This window comes from Anomalospiza imberbis, chromosome 10 (assembly GCF_031753505.1).
Source record: "Anomalospiza imberbis isolate Cuckoo-Finch-1a 21T00152 chromosome 10, ASM3175350v1, whole genome shotgun sequence".
Taxonomy (NCBI): Eukaryota; Metazoa; Chordata; class Aves; order Passeriformes; family Viduidae; genus Anomalospiza; species Anomalospiza imberbis.
Window position 1 is genome coordinate 21620366 of NC_089690.1, and position 13345 is coordinate 21633710.

Consider the following 13345-nt stretch of genomic DNA (forward strand, 5'->3'; position numbering starts at 1 on the left):
CTAAAAACCTTCTCTTTAATTGTACAAAGGATCTTAGTGCAATTTCAATAATGCTGTTTTCTGTCTGCAGATTTCACTGCAAGTAAGTGAAAAAAATTTCACTTACACATCTAAGAGCTATTTATAACACGTAAAAACTGAAATATTCACATGGAAATACACAGCTTAAGGAATGACTGAGGGCTGCTCACCTCTTAAATACTTTGAAAAAACCAGTTTTGCATGATCAGACTATGATCAGGCCTGGTGTTATTTTAACTCATCGCTGCTGTCATCAACCCAGCGAAAATGGAAGAGGAAAAAAAAATAGAGGCAGCCATCTGGAAACACACCCAGTGTGCTCAGGGAATTTAGAAATGTAGATCAGAGATAAGCAGGGAGAAAAGTTGGATTTCTCTCTGTCACATTCGGAGGCAGGCAGGGAAGAGCACAGCCACAGCACCGGGGCCATCTGCTCCTGCCTGGGTTTGTCACCTGAAACGTGGCCAGGAGGGACAGGACCGAGGGGCCTTTGCCAGGGGAAGGTGCACACAGGGCTCCCAAAAATGTGCACTCGCTGCAGCCTTTCAGCTGGGATGAAAGCGTTTTCCAGGAGGGAGTTTCCTAGCCCATCCTGATTTATCAGTTTGTCAGCAGCACCTGAGCTGTCACACAACCGGCGTAGGGCCAGCACGAGGTGCCACGAAGGCCAAGAACAGCCTCTGCCCCCAAACCAGTGACCACATCGAGCTCCTCACCTCCTCAGAGATATGACAGGGACAGAGGACTGACTGTTCAGCTCCCAACAGATTTCACAGCACACTCAAACCACAAGGAATTCTGAATTTTATTAAAATGACAGATAAAATACTCACTTATCCCAAAATCCTGTAAGATTCTAAAGCCAAGACCTGTTAATCTGACTGATTTCTGTTATTGGGGCTGTGAACACTTGATGTTCCCCCTGACCAAAGCCCTTAAATCCCTTGTCAGGGCAGGAAAAATACCCCAAACAACTGCTCAGCTGACCCTGAGGTACCTCAGGCTAAAAAAGCCAACTCTGCCTTCTTGGTGAACCAGCACCAAACCTCTCTGCTCCTGAAGGTGTCAGCCAGGATTTACTGTTTAAAAGCAAACTCTTGGTGCAGGGAGTTTGGAAAGTGCCTCAGAGCTCAAACCCACAAAACTTCTTCCTAAAAGCACTGTGAAATATTGAACTTCCACAGGGAGAGCTAAGGAAGCAGCAGGAAGCTGAGGGGGAAGGAGACCCTTCAGTGCAGCAGTGGGGGCAGAGACCACACCACCCCAACTCCAACCCAGAGGCCTCCAGCAGGCAGGAATGCCTTTCCCAGAGTCATGAGTGAGCATCCCTGTTTCAGATGAGGCAATTTCCCAAGCACAGCTATCAGATCCCTGAGTTTCCAAGCCCTCCTTAACCACTCAAGTCTCTCTCTTTTCCAGCAGTCACACAGCAGATCCCAGAGCCCCAACGCCTCTGTCCTCCTGGGGCACCAAACTGCAGCTCCCTTCTTCCCATCTGTGGGACTCTGCAGATGCCATTCCAACAATCCACACCGACAGATCCTTCTGAATGATAGCAGAGTTTATTTTAATATTTTGTACAGCCAGCATTGGTCTCCAGGAATAAGTTATAATCTTACATAAGTGAGTCCACCCAAACCCACCCTTAAGGAATGTTCAACTTTCAGCATTTCTGATTTAGAGGGAAATTATTTAGAGGGCAAGATGCAGTCTGAAGAATGGGAATCAATCTGAATTTGTGATTAAAACTCCTTGGAATTCTCAGGGTTTCCTTGCCTCTAACTGGATCATGGACAACCACAGAGGTTGCATCTTTCAGGACTGCACTGAGAATACATTCATCCTGGGGACTATTTTCCTAAACTGGGCAGGGTTTTGTTTCCTTTATCCCCAACTCTATGCCCCACGGTTCTGCTCTGCAGACACTTTACATTCCAGTACAATCAATGCCTGTAACAGATTTGTCCGGGTACCTGGATGCCCGTTCCACATCCTTTATTTGGCTGTTCTCAGCACCACCTAAAACACCTCCATTACTCACAGCACATTCTGTCTGGTGCAGCAAGAGGAACAGACCTTGATTTGCCTTTCAGCAATGAACACACAAAACAAATAAATACTTTTAAATCCTTTAAATGGTAACGACTTACACAGTTCCAGGGCAGAACCTGGCCATCTACCAGGCCAAAAGCACCCCAAGGCAAAGCCTCGCTCACTTCCTTGAGGAACAGGGAAGGGGATGAGCAACAGCTCAAGAGGAATTCCTCTTTCTTCCAAGCTCAGAGAATTGCCAGTGTCTTGATACCAAGCAACTCACATTCTCTAGCAGAAAACAGGAAAAAAAACCCAAGCAAAGAGAGGTTGTATAAACATTTCCTTCTCCCTCTCCAAAACGCAGCTCTGAAACAGCCCAGGCAGCCCTGGGAGATGCCAACCAGCACAAAACCAGAGTCACGAGCCAGCCATGGGTCTGACAGCCTTCCTGTCCTGTTTAAGGACCCTCCTAGGGGTCCCTACAGACCTTCCAGCCTCACAGTAAAGAGGTTTCACCAGGAATTCCCTCCTCACTACACCTGGCAGCTTCCCAGCCTGCACAAGCCAGCACACAGACATGCCTGGGGGGGTCTGGACAGGGCTTTGAGAGAATCAGTGAAGAGCACAAACATTGAATGTGATCCAGAATCCCCATCAAAGGGCTGGTGAGAGTTTTACTAGTCCTGGGCAGGTGAATGTTGGGGTACTGGGGGATTTGATCCAGTTAAGAAAGGTTCAGGCAAGCCTTAAAGCTTTATAAAGCCACTGAAGCTGAAAGTAAGGTCTGGTTGCAGAAGCCCAACGCTCCTTCCACATTATGTTGAGACATCTCACAGGAGTGATTAGCAAGTGAGAGAGTGCTTTGAAAAGGTGGCATTTTTGACGTGGAGAGGAAGGCAGGCTCAGTGCTGTGCTCAGCCTTCCTTCCCCGAGGGGAGCGTGAGCTCTGGTGGAAGGAAACTCGTGGGGAAAACGTTTTTGTTTCCTACAGAGAACAAGCCTGTCACTGAAGCCATGGAAACTTTCACAGGAAACAACCCAAAGTAGCACCGCACTCCACAAGAGCATCCCAAAACACATTACAACAGAACTGCACTGACATGAAGGCTGTACACCTGTCCCAGGTGTGTGCTCTGGTGCCAGGGAGGGGGGTGATTTTTTCCCTTTAAGAAATTCTGTCCCAGTTAGAATAAAGCAAACCCTTTCTTTTAACTGTTCTTTTCAATGTTTTCTTTATATACAATCCTTAAAATACACTTAAAAATAGCTGCACACGTGTTGTATGGTTATACCAGAGAAGGGCAGTTGCACAGACCATGCCTCTCAGGACACTAAAAACTGTAAATACCCCCAGCAGCCCCGCTCTGCTCCAGCCCCCACGCTGGCCCCAAGGAGGGAAGGAGGGAAGGAAGGAAGGAACAAGCAGTTTGGAAATGGGAGTCTCTCACAAAACACGCCACTTACAAATCCCAGGGTAATTTCCTCAAGCATTTTTGTATCAAGTCCTTTCTTAAATGTTTGAGGTCACACTGCCATTTTAGCAATAAAATCTGTTGCGACATGCATGTGTCAGCTTCCCACTCAACCAACTGCAGCCCTGAGGATTTTTCTGGCCTGGTAGAAAGAGGAAATGTAACACAATTTCTGAAGTACGGCTGGTCCTCCGTTTCCAAACTCCATGTGGTTCCCTCGATGGCTCTCGGACACACACCCACACTTTTTTTGTTCTTTTTTTCCTCTAATACACGTTTCCCTCTAACCAACATGCAGATTTCTCCTCCCAAACATCCACATCTCGACGTCCCAACGGAACAATCCATGTCATCCATCCAGAGGCTTTCCCAGGTAGACCAAAGTCACTTCTGTGTTACCATACACAGCAGACACTGCTGGATACAGGCAAACTTTTGGCAGTCCTCTGAAGGCAACTCCCAAGAACTCATAGCCCCTCTCAAACGCTAATGTTTTGTCTTCCATGTCCAGGATAACTCGAATCCTTTCACCTATCTGGAAACAGAGGAGGGAGAGTAAAAATAACACAGAGAGAGAGTCAGCATGTTCAGATGGAAAGAAAAATAATGCAAAGTGTAACACAGCAGAGAATTTTAAAGCAAGGCTGTCCTGTGTCTCATGACTGATTGCTCTTATGACAAAAATTTCTCAATTTCACCATGATCTGAAGCAAGACAGCCTGCATCCACCACCTGTTTATGATAATAAACATGACCCTTCCCATATGTACCTGTGAGAGCACTGACAGCAAGCACTATGTGCTGTGTGCTTTGGAAATACTGCAGAGCTTTGGAATCTTTGCAATGGGCTCCCAAGTTACCTGAACTCTGTGTTCAGCTGCTGCTATCGCTGAGCAGCAACTGCTCTGTGAGGAGCATTTTTAAAGACAATGGGTTTAAGAAAGGCAAGTGCCACCTACAAAAAAATCCCAGAATAGGTTAATATGCAGGTGCTGTCGCTGACAGAGGTGTTCCCTCACCAAGGTAAAAGAAAATTTCAGTACAAAGTGTAAAACGAAAACCCTGGAAGTATATACATACACGCACACAAGTGAAACCAGCATTGACCACAGCAGGAGCCTTGGATCCAGGCAGGCCCAGGGCTCCCTGCATTTATGCAGCACACGTTATTTCAGACATCAATGAAAGTCCCAGACAACAGCCACAAGCAGAGCAGGCACCACACAAACTCCTGACTCTTCTCCAGCCAGCCCCAGCACTGGGAATTTCTTCTAGCCAACACTAACACACACATGTGTTTCCTGTAAGCATGTTTTCTATGAGCACATCACTGCACATGTCTTAATAAACACAAAATACACCAAAGGATCACTGATTTGAACTTTCACACAAAATTTAGGAATATCAGATGCAAGGTACTACACAGATCTTCACCCACAAGTGAAATGTAAGCCAGTACAACGCCCCAGCACTGGGGGTCAGACTGGATTATTTTTAAAGTCACTTCTAACCCATTCTCTGAATATGAGATGGAAATTACAATGATCCAGTTGAAGTTGTAACATGAGCAAATCCTGCAGTGAAAAGGCAGCTGTGTGAGCAGGCAGAATGACAAGACAAGCACTTCTTTAAGGACAAAAAGGTAGGGTGGCCTCTGCTCTTTAATACCCTAAAGTTATCTGAACATCAAATTCCAGATAAGAAATGTCAGCCACGGGCAGGTGGCCAGTGAGCAAAGCAGCAGCAACCAGCACTGCCGCAGGTTTTTGCAGGAAGACTCTCACCTAAGCACTAACTTCAGCTCACCCTGCCAGACAACAAAGGGGTTCAAGCCCTCAGACACTCACCTTGCTGTGGGGCAAGTCGCTACTTCAGAAAGCTACAACAGTCTTTTCAGGTTTTATTCCAAAAAGCACCACGATGTCTAAGCAGACACCCACAGTACAGGTTTCACACTCAGTGTTTGAAATTAAAGTGTGGGAACAACCCAGGGTCAGGTGCACTGAACACCAGGCAGGTGCAGCCTCTGGAAGCAGTAAATGAAGGGGGAGAAAGGCTCACGAGATAGAATCATTTGCCTTCTGCAGAGAAGGCAAAGAGACCTTTGAGAGTCACTTAGGAGCAATTCAGCAGCCAGCCGGGGCAGCGAGGGATGGCCAGCACCACCCCCAGCCCACGCCAAGCCCCCTCACCTGGTATTTGGGCGCGTTATTGCACTGGGGGAAGCTGCCGTTCACCTCCCCGTTATGCAGCAAGTTATTGTCCACCAGGTTCCAGCCCCAACTCTGGTCGTCGCTGCCCAGCAGGGCCACGTAGCCCTGGCACTGCATGGCCGCGCGCTTGGTGGCGATGCCGATGACGGCCACGGTGCCCAGCGGGCCCTCCCACCACACCTCCCAGGCGTGCCGGCCCTCGCTGAAGCCGATCTTGGTGCGCGCCCCGTCCGTGCTCTGCGCGATGGGGTTGCGGTGCAGCGTGAAGCCGTTCTTCTTGATGTAGACGTTCCTCGAGCAGTCGTTGGTGCTGAAGGCGTGGTGGAAGGCACGGACCTGGGCGAGAGAAGGTGGGTGGGGGAGATGGACGGGGCTCGGAGCAGCCTGGTCTAGTGGGAGGTGTCCCTTCCGACCCAGACCATTGTGGTTCTAGGAGATAAACCCCTGTCGTGTTTCCCAGCCTCCCGCCCCCTTCGTTTCCAATGGCGGGTGGGCCGGAGGGCTGTGGGGGTGTCCCCAGGCGCCGGGGGAGGCGGTGAAGGGGTGTCCCGGCGAGGGGTGGGGGCGGCCCCACGGCTCGGGGGTCCCGGCCTCACCTTGCCCTTGTAGGTGGGCACGTTGCAGAGGATGTCGGTGCGCAGGGCCTCCTCGGCCAGGCAGCGGGCGGCCAGGCTGCGCCACACCTCGCTGTTCTCGTCGCCGTGCAGGACGCGGTGCCACAGCTTGCAGACCAGCGCGCAGCTCCGCAGCTCCCGCAGCTCCAGGTACGAGAACACCAGCTCCAGCACCCGCCCCGGCAGCCGCCAGCCCGGCCCTCCCCACGACGCCGCGGCCGCCCCGGGGCCGGGCCCGGGGCCGGGCCCCGCCGCCATCGCCCCCCGCGCTCCCCTCGCCCGCCCGGTGTCGCCGGGGCCGCCCGAGGCCTCACGGCGCGGGGGCGCGCGGCGCCGCCATCTCGGCCGCGGGCACCGCCCCGCGCGTGCGCGGCGGGCGCGGGGGGCCGGCGAGGGGCGGGCGCGGCGGCGGAGCCGAGCGGAGCCCGGGGGCGGCGAGGGGAGCGCGGCGGCGGCGGAGCTGAGGTGAGAGCTGAGGCCCCCGCGCCTCCCGAACACCCCGGGGCGGCCCCGGCAGAGCCGCGCCGGCGGGCGGCTACAGGGCCGGGCCTGCCGGGCCGGGGGGCGGTCGGACCGAGCTGCCGCAGGGCCCGGGGACGGCGGGGTACGACTCACCTGGGGCCCCCGGGGACCGGCGGCCGCTAGTCTGCACCGATGCGAGCTGCGGGGAAGGTATCGGCCCTCTCTGTAGTGTTATTTGATCGCCGAGACCGAAGTTCCTCATGTGGAATGAATGGGCTCTGGCTGCTCTTTAGATCTTGGTCAACAAAAATCACATGGAAAACATAACGTGGTAATTAAAAAAAAAAAAAAATATATATATATATATAAAGTGGGTAAAACCACCAGAAACAAGCCGTTTGTTGCCCAGTGGTTAAATAAATGCACGGACCTTCGGGCAGCGAAGCGGCTGCCGGGCTGTCACACGAGCCCCGTGTGCCTCTCTCCTTTTCTCCGCAGCGTCCCAGTCCCTCCAACCCTCTTGTGCTGCCCTTTTCCCTTTTCCGCCCTTCGCTTAATTTTCTGCTGATGTGTTTCCCTAAGCAGTGCTGTGACACGGGCTGCTGCGGGCAGTCACACCAGGGAGGGTTAAGGTTGGTGAGCACATGGGTGTGCTCTGAGAGCCAATTAAATGTGTTGCAACCTGTTTTAAATTAGTAACACTTCTTTTTAAAAGTCTCATTGTGTTATTTAGGTTGGAAAAGACCGATCAGCACTCCGGCTGTGCCTGGTGTCGTTGTTGTTTGAGCGAAAGCTCCACTTGGGAACTGGGCTGTCCTGAGCTGCCGAGGTTCCCGTTTTAACTGCACACTGAAGTTCAGGATGTTCTTCTTGCTTGATAGGTTCTGCTGTCATGAGATCAACAACCACCTCAGTTCAGGGCTTGCTTTTGTTTGTTTCAGGGGTGTCCCTGTAGCATGGCAGTTAAGTGGAACGGTGGGCATTCCTCCTCCGTCCTGTGCCTGAACGTGAGCGCGGAAGGGCTGGTGGCCTCCGGCGCGGAGCGGGGCGAGCTGGCGCTCTGGGATGGGGGAGGCTCGCCCGTGGCTCAGCTGCGGCTCCCGCAGGCGGAGGACGTGACCTCGGTGGTGTTCTCCGCCCGCCGGGCCAGCACGCTGTACACCTCCCACGGAGAAAGCATCAGCGTGCTGGATGTCCGCTCCCTCCAGGAGCCCCTGCAGCGCTTCCACGTGAACGAGGAGGAGATCAACTGCCTCTCGGTGAACGACACCGACAGCTTCCTGGCTGCGGCGGATGACTCGGGGGCCATAAAGGTTGTGGACTTGGAAAGCAAGAAAGTCAGCCGGTCCTTGAGACACTCCAACATCTGCTCGTCTGTTGCCTTCCGACCTCAGCGGCCTCAAAGCCTGGTTTCCTGTGGACTGGACATGCAGGTGATTTGCATACATGTGCACGGTTATTAATGAAGTGAAACAGTAATTACCCACCTGTGTAGTGAAGCAGCTGCAGACTTTCACCGAGCACGAAGGTGTTCAGCCTGCAGTTACTGAAAAGTTCCCTCATTATTCTGAGGTAGTTTTGGCCCAAAACCTAAGTGTTGGGGCTGTTTGTGCTATGTTCCACTCAGCAGCTTCTGCCTCTGTTTTTATCTTCCTTAACATTTACAATTCAAAAGTGAGTGGGGTGAGGGGAAATCGGAATACACTGCAAAGCTCACTTGTGCTGTATTTGCTCTTTGTTGGACTGAGCAAAACCAGCAGCTGCCCCTAGGGATCAGCTGGGGCTGCAGATAAGATGCAAAGGATGGTGAGGAAAAGTCACAGTGCTTGAGGCAGGCAGGTAAAGCAGCATCTTTCCAAGTGGAACGCGTCTCTGTGAGGACAAGTGATTTGTATAATTTATCCTTTGTTCTGTTAGCATCTTGGAAGCATGAAATGTTCTTTGCCTTTTAAACTTTTCTATCCTCATCAAGAGGAAACTTTGTCCTTTGCATTCTGAGAACAACCATGCTGGGAGTTAAGCCCAGAACAGAAAATTTTCAGTAATTTCTTTCCAGTGGTTGAGGTCTGACCACATTCCTGGTTTAGCCCGATATGAAAACTGTCGCTTCTCGAAGGTTTCTGTGGTTCCAGCGGTGTCAGGGTGAAGTTTGTGTGACAGGTTTGAGCAGTTTCACCCTGTGTTCTTGAAACCAAAGTACATCTCACAACCCATTAGAGCAAATACATGCTGATATTTAGTATAAACTGTATTTTTCTGTGTTAAAGTCATGATGATAGATCCCGTTTGGGAGGAGAAAACAGTCCCTCGGCTGGCTTAATTCTGGTCCCTAAAATGCAGATACACAAGCTAGTGGCTGGAAACTTACCAGAATTGTAAACATTTATGTACAACTAGGTAGAGGGAGCTGATAATTTTTTGTGACTTTTTTGTATTAGTTTCATTTATTGTAGCTCAGCAAGTTGTTTTTTAGGTGAAAGTCAGTATCCCAAAAAAGGATTTAGTTAGTGTGCTTTTGTACAGTGAAAAGAGCATAATTCTGCATTGAGGCTGCATTTTAGATACATTATAGATCATTTCCCAAAGGGGAGCTTAGCTGCAGAACTCTGAAGCCCTGTGCTGCACCATGCCTTTGGACAAGTTATGAGCTCTACAGAACACGTTCTGGGCTTGTCAAACCCTTGGAGAAGCCGTGGCTGATGAGAATTAAAATTCAGGTTGCTGGAGTTCTTTCGGGAGTTCCAATAAAGCAGGGAAAATGCCATGAAGACAGAAAATACTTAATTTGCAGAAGACTCTTCAGCAGTTGATGGATTCATCAGGTTGTTGCAGTGCTGTTTGTGATAAAAACAGGAGTATTTTCTGTAAGCATCACCCAGCCCCTCTGATTTACAGTAAATCACAGTTGTGGAAGTAGTTTTAGTGCAGCAGCAACAGCAGTAACTGAAACAGGAAAGAGACAGGAAATATATTTCAGATGTTTTAGTGTGATTTGGATTCAGAAATGGAGAGCCAGGCTCTTTTATGAACTAAATTTAAAGACTCCTGTACTTCTTATTGGTGATTACTTCTGAAGAAATATTTTTATTAATAACAAATTGAAGCTTAGCTTTATGAAGCAAACAGTCCACCAGTGCTGCATTAGACTGACTTGGGTTTTTTGATCTGTTGGCCTTGAGAATGCTCATAGTCAATTCAGATCCTACAAAAAGGATCTGAATTGATCACAGTCCTCTTGAGAGCATTATTTTTAATTGGCTCAGTATAAATCTGTAGAGCTTGAACTGCTATACAAGAGACACAGGATTCTTCACCGGGGGCTTGGAGATGGGGTGGCATTGGAAAAGGAAGTCTAAAAGCGTGACCTGTCCCATCTCAGTAGGTAAAGCGTGCCCTACTCCATAGCACAAACCAGATCTACTCACTGCATATAATAATAAATACAAATATGCCTGTTTAAAAACCACAGCCTCAACTGCTGTTTGCCTTTTGCTGTCCCATTTTTCAGACACATTCATGGAAGTGACTATTATAGTTTGAGTAGCAGACAGAAATCCAGAATGATAATGATCTCTATTCACTGCTAGGGTTTCCATGTCCCTCCTTCTCAATAATTGATGTGCAGTACATCATGATTACTACTGCTGAGATGAATGCAAAAGCTTTTAGAGCAGTGTTTGCCTCTCTTCCATGGTCTAAAGGTCTGAGTCATTGTCAGAACCCAGAATGTCCCTTGGACACTCTTGAATGTTCCGGGCCCAGGTCAGAAGCATTTGAGACCCTGGAATGCAGCCACAGACCCCTGTGGCTTTGAACCTGATCCATGGAACAATTTACCAACCTTGCAGGAAGAACAAGAAATCACAAAAGTTTAGATATTGTAGTAGAAGTAGTCACAAAGTGAAAGGAAGAATTTTTGGGTGCTGTACAGGGGGGTTTTAGGCCTTGTACAGAGGGGTCTGAGTTTTGTACATGGGGGTCAGAAGTTCTAAGATGGAGGGATTTGGGTGTGCCCTGTCCTCCTTCTTTCTCCTTCCTCACCTCCATGTTCTTGGTGATCTTGGCACTCACAGATTGGTTTAGAGTAGAAAGTCACCATTCAATATAGGTAATAGGCATTGGGGAAAAACCATAAACATTTAACACGTAATGTATGATATAAAAGATGGCACCAGCCCCCTGGGTGTCAGAGTGTGCCTTTGCCTGATTGCTGAACGGACCGCAGCAGCTCAGGGAGAAATCTTTTAGATAACACACAATAAACTACCTTGAGACTGAATGACTGAAGACTACTGAGTCTTTCTTTGGAGGCACGGGTTGGAGGAGAGACTTTTCCATCTTTCCAGCTCACCCCAACCAGGGAGGGAGCCCGGACAAGTCATTGACTGTAGAGTGTGGTGATGGGTTTTGGAAAGCAGGCCAGAAAGATTTGCTACATTTATTAGGGCAAGTTTAACCACACGCCTTACACCTCTTGGAGTTTCGCACAGCCTTTGCTCTGCTATGAGAAGAAGTGTGGTTGCTTATTTTACTATTAAAGATCCAATTTGAAGTAAAACACAAAAATAACTGATTCATCCTATTGGTTTTTTTTCCAGGTGATGTTGTGGAACCTGCAGAAAGTTCGTCCCTTGTGGACCATGAACCTGCAGGAGTGTGACATGGAGGAAGAGAGCCCACAGTCAGCCGGGCAGTTCTTCAACCCGCCGCTCGCACATTCCCTGTCTGTCGCCTCTTGCGGCAACGTCTTTGGCTGCGGAGCTCAGGACGGTAAAGTCCGAATATTCCGAGTCACCGGTGCCAGGTTTGAACGTGAGCTGGAGTTCCAGGCTCACAGCTTGGGAGTCTCGCAGGTGCTCTTTATGCCTGAGGCATACCAGTTGTTGTCTGGAGGAAACGATGGGAAAGTCTTGCTCTGGGATGTCAGCAGCAACGTTGGGAAGCAGCAAAAAAGTCCAGCAAAATCTCTGCACAGGAAAAAGGCCCAAGCAGCTGCTTCCAGCAGGAAAGATGGGAAGCTCAACAATGATCACCCTGGAGTTGTGCCAAAGCTCAGCATTGAGCACGGAGAGAAGGTGAACTGGCTTTCGTGCGCAGAGATCAAGGGCTCCAGGAGAGTGTTGGTTGCTGACCAGACCAGCTCGGTATCAGCCTATCCACTGCCAGAACCTTAAGGCACCCAGGTGCTTACAGAAGTCTGGGGGATAAAACCACTTCTCAGAGCCAGTTACATCCACTGGCAGTGAACTGGACAGTGAGCCCCTCTGGGTCCCTGGGAAGGGAAGGGGATTTGCTCTGCACTCGTGATGTCCCTGGCCTCATGCTGGTTCCTTGTGGCTGTTATGTTCACAGCCACTCTCTCTTGCAGGGTTGGCAGTTTGCTGCTTGGATTTAAGTAAAATGGGTCTCTATATTTAGGGGTAACATTAGTTCATGGCTAAGCTGACGTAATTAAGGCTGGAGGAGAAAATTAGTGCTCAGGAGACACCCACAATGCTAAGTGAGGCTGCTGAACAGTAGCAGGGCTGTCATTGGCTCAGTCCTGTGTGGTTTGGGCTGCTGCAGTGCTCTGTGTGACTTCTCCCATGAAGCTATGTCCCAGTTGGCTTGAACTGGTCATGGTGGAATCTGGTTTTCATCACTCTGTCAGCAGCTGCATAGATTAGATACATCAATTAACGAGTAATCAAATGAGTTTCCCTGTGGTTGCCAACTGATTTTTTTCACTGCAGCAAAAGAAGGAGCAGGGGAACTGTTACACCTGTTTGCTGGGTAAGCTGTCAGTTAGTTGTGTATCCCAGGGAAAAAGAACGATTACACTTGGCTTAATAAATGCTTTTTCTCTCACTGTTCCCTTGTCCTTAGAATCACTTGAATAGTGCCAGGCTCACGCAAAATTGTGTCAAAAAGTTTATTTACCCCCATCACAGGGTGGATACGAAGGGCCAAAGACACAGCTTCTCCTTATCCAAATACTTCCTGTCTTCCTAAAGCTTTGAAACAGACTGAGCAGAACTTGGCTTGCTAGAAGCTTCCCTTCATTTGCAAATGAAAATGCAAAAAAAAAGGGGGGTTTTCTCCTGGGCTGTCCTTATCCTGTCACAGAATTGAATTCCTAGTACTGGCTGAGGACCTGCTGCACTGGTGGTAGGTTTGGGTTTGTGCTGCTGTGTTTCACCAACTGGGCTGTTACCAGATTCATATTATATTGGAAAATTTTCCAGCTCTATTTTTTTACATGCCAAGCTCTGGAAAATCATTATCTGGTTGTGCTGCCTCTCTCCACCCTTTATGGAAGAGATTCCAACTGTCTTGGTTTTGCTCAAAGCAGCTACCTGCAACCAAACACAACTCATTCTCATCCAAATCAGATTTTACCTTCATACCTTTTTAAAAAAAAAAAAAAAAAAAAAAAAAGGCAATCTGCTTGCACAGCCTTTCCCAGCAGGAGACTTTGGCCCAAGACATGATCTGGTGGGCGCAACAGCAAATCGAAGCCAAAACACAGCAATAAAAAAAAAAAAAGCAG

The 13345-nt window shown here is 49.2% G+C and overlaps 2 protein-coding genes across 2 annotated transcripts; one reads left to right on the forward strand and one right to left on the reverse strand.

The window, feature by feature from the left end:
• Positions 1 to 1561: 1561 nt before the first annotated feature.
• On the reverse strand, positions 1562 to 6712 carry FBXO45 (F-box protein 45). Its single transcript, XM_068201170.1, has 3 exons — positions 6337 to 6712; positions 5720 to 6076; positions 1562 to 4062 (listed from the first exon to the last, which is right to left on the reverse strand). The coding sequence occupies exons 1-3, from the start codon at positions 6610 to 6612 to the stop codon at positions 3877 to 3879; spliced, it is 819 nt and encodes a 272-aa protein (XP_068057271.1). The 5' UTR covers positions 6613 to 6712; the 3' UTR covers positions 1562 to 3876.
• A 1031-nt stretch (positions 6713 to 7743) lies between these two features.
• On the forward strand, positions 7744 to 12666 carry WDR53 (WD repeat domain 53). The gene is made up of 2 exons (XM_068201182.1): positions 7744 to 8249; positions 11415 to 12666. Exons 1-2 carry the CDS (start codon positions 7773 to 7775, stop codon positions 11988 to 11990), a joined length of 1053 nt encoding a protein of 350 aa, XP_068057283.1. The 5' UTR covers positions 7744 to 7772; the 3' UTR covers positions 11991 to 12666.
• Positions 12667 to 13345: the final 679 nt, after the last annotated feature.

Excerpts from the sequence above, each read along its gene's own strand:
- FBXO45 (XM_068201170.1), bottom strand. The coding sequence starts at position 6,612 with ATGGCGGCGGGGCCCGGCCCCGGGCCCGGCCCCGGGGCGGCCGCGGCG. Across the intron at positions 6,077-6,336 it reads TGCCCACCTACAAGGGCAAG|GTCCGTGCCTTCCACCACGC; the intron begins GTGAGGCCGGGA and ends TCTCTCGCCCAG. Across the intron at positions 4,063-5,719 it reads ATAACGCGCCCAAATACCAG|ATAGGTGAAAGGATTCGAGT; the intron begins GTGAGGGGGCTT and ends CTCTGTTTCCAG.
- WDR53 (XM_068201182.1), top strand. The coding sequence starts at position 7,773 with ATGGCAGTTAAGTGGAACGGTGGGCATTCCTCCTCCGTCCTGTGCCTG. Across the intron at positions 8,250-11,414 it reads CCTGTGGACTGGACATGCAG|GTGATGTTGTGGAACCTGCA; the intron begins GTGATTTGCATA and ends TTTTTTTTCCAG.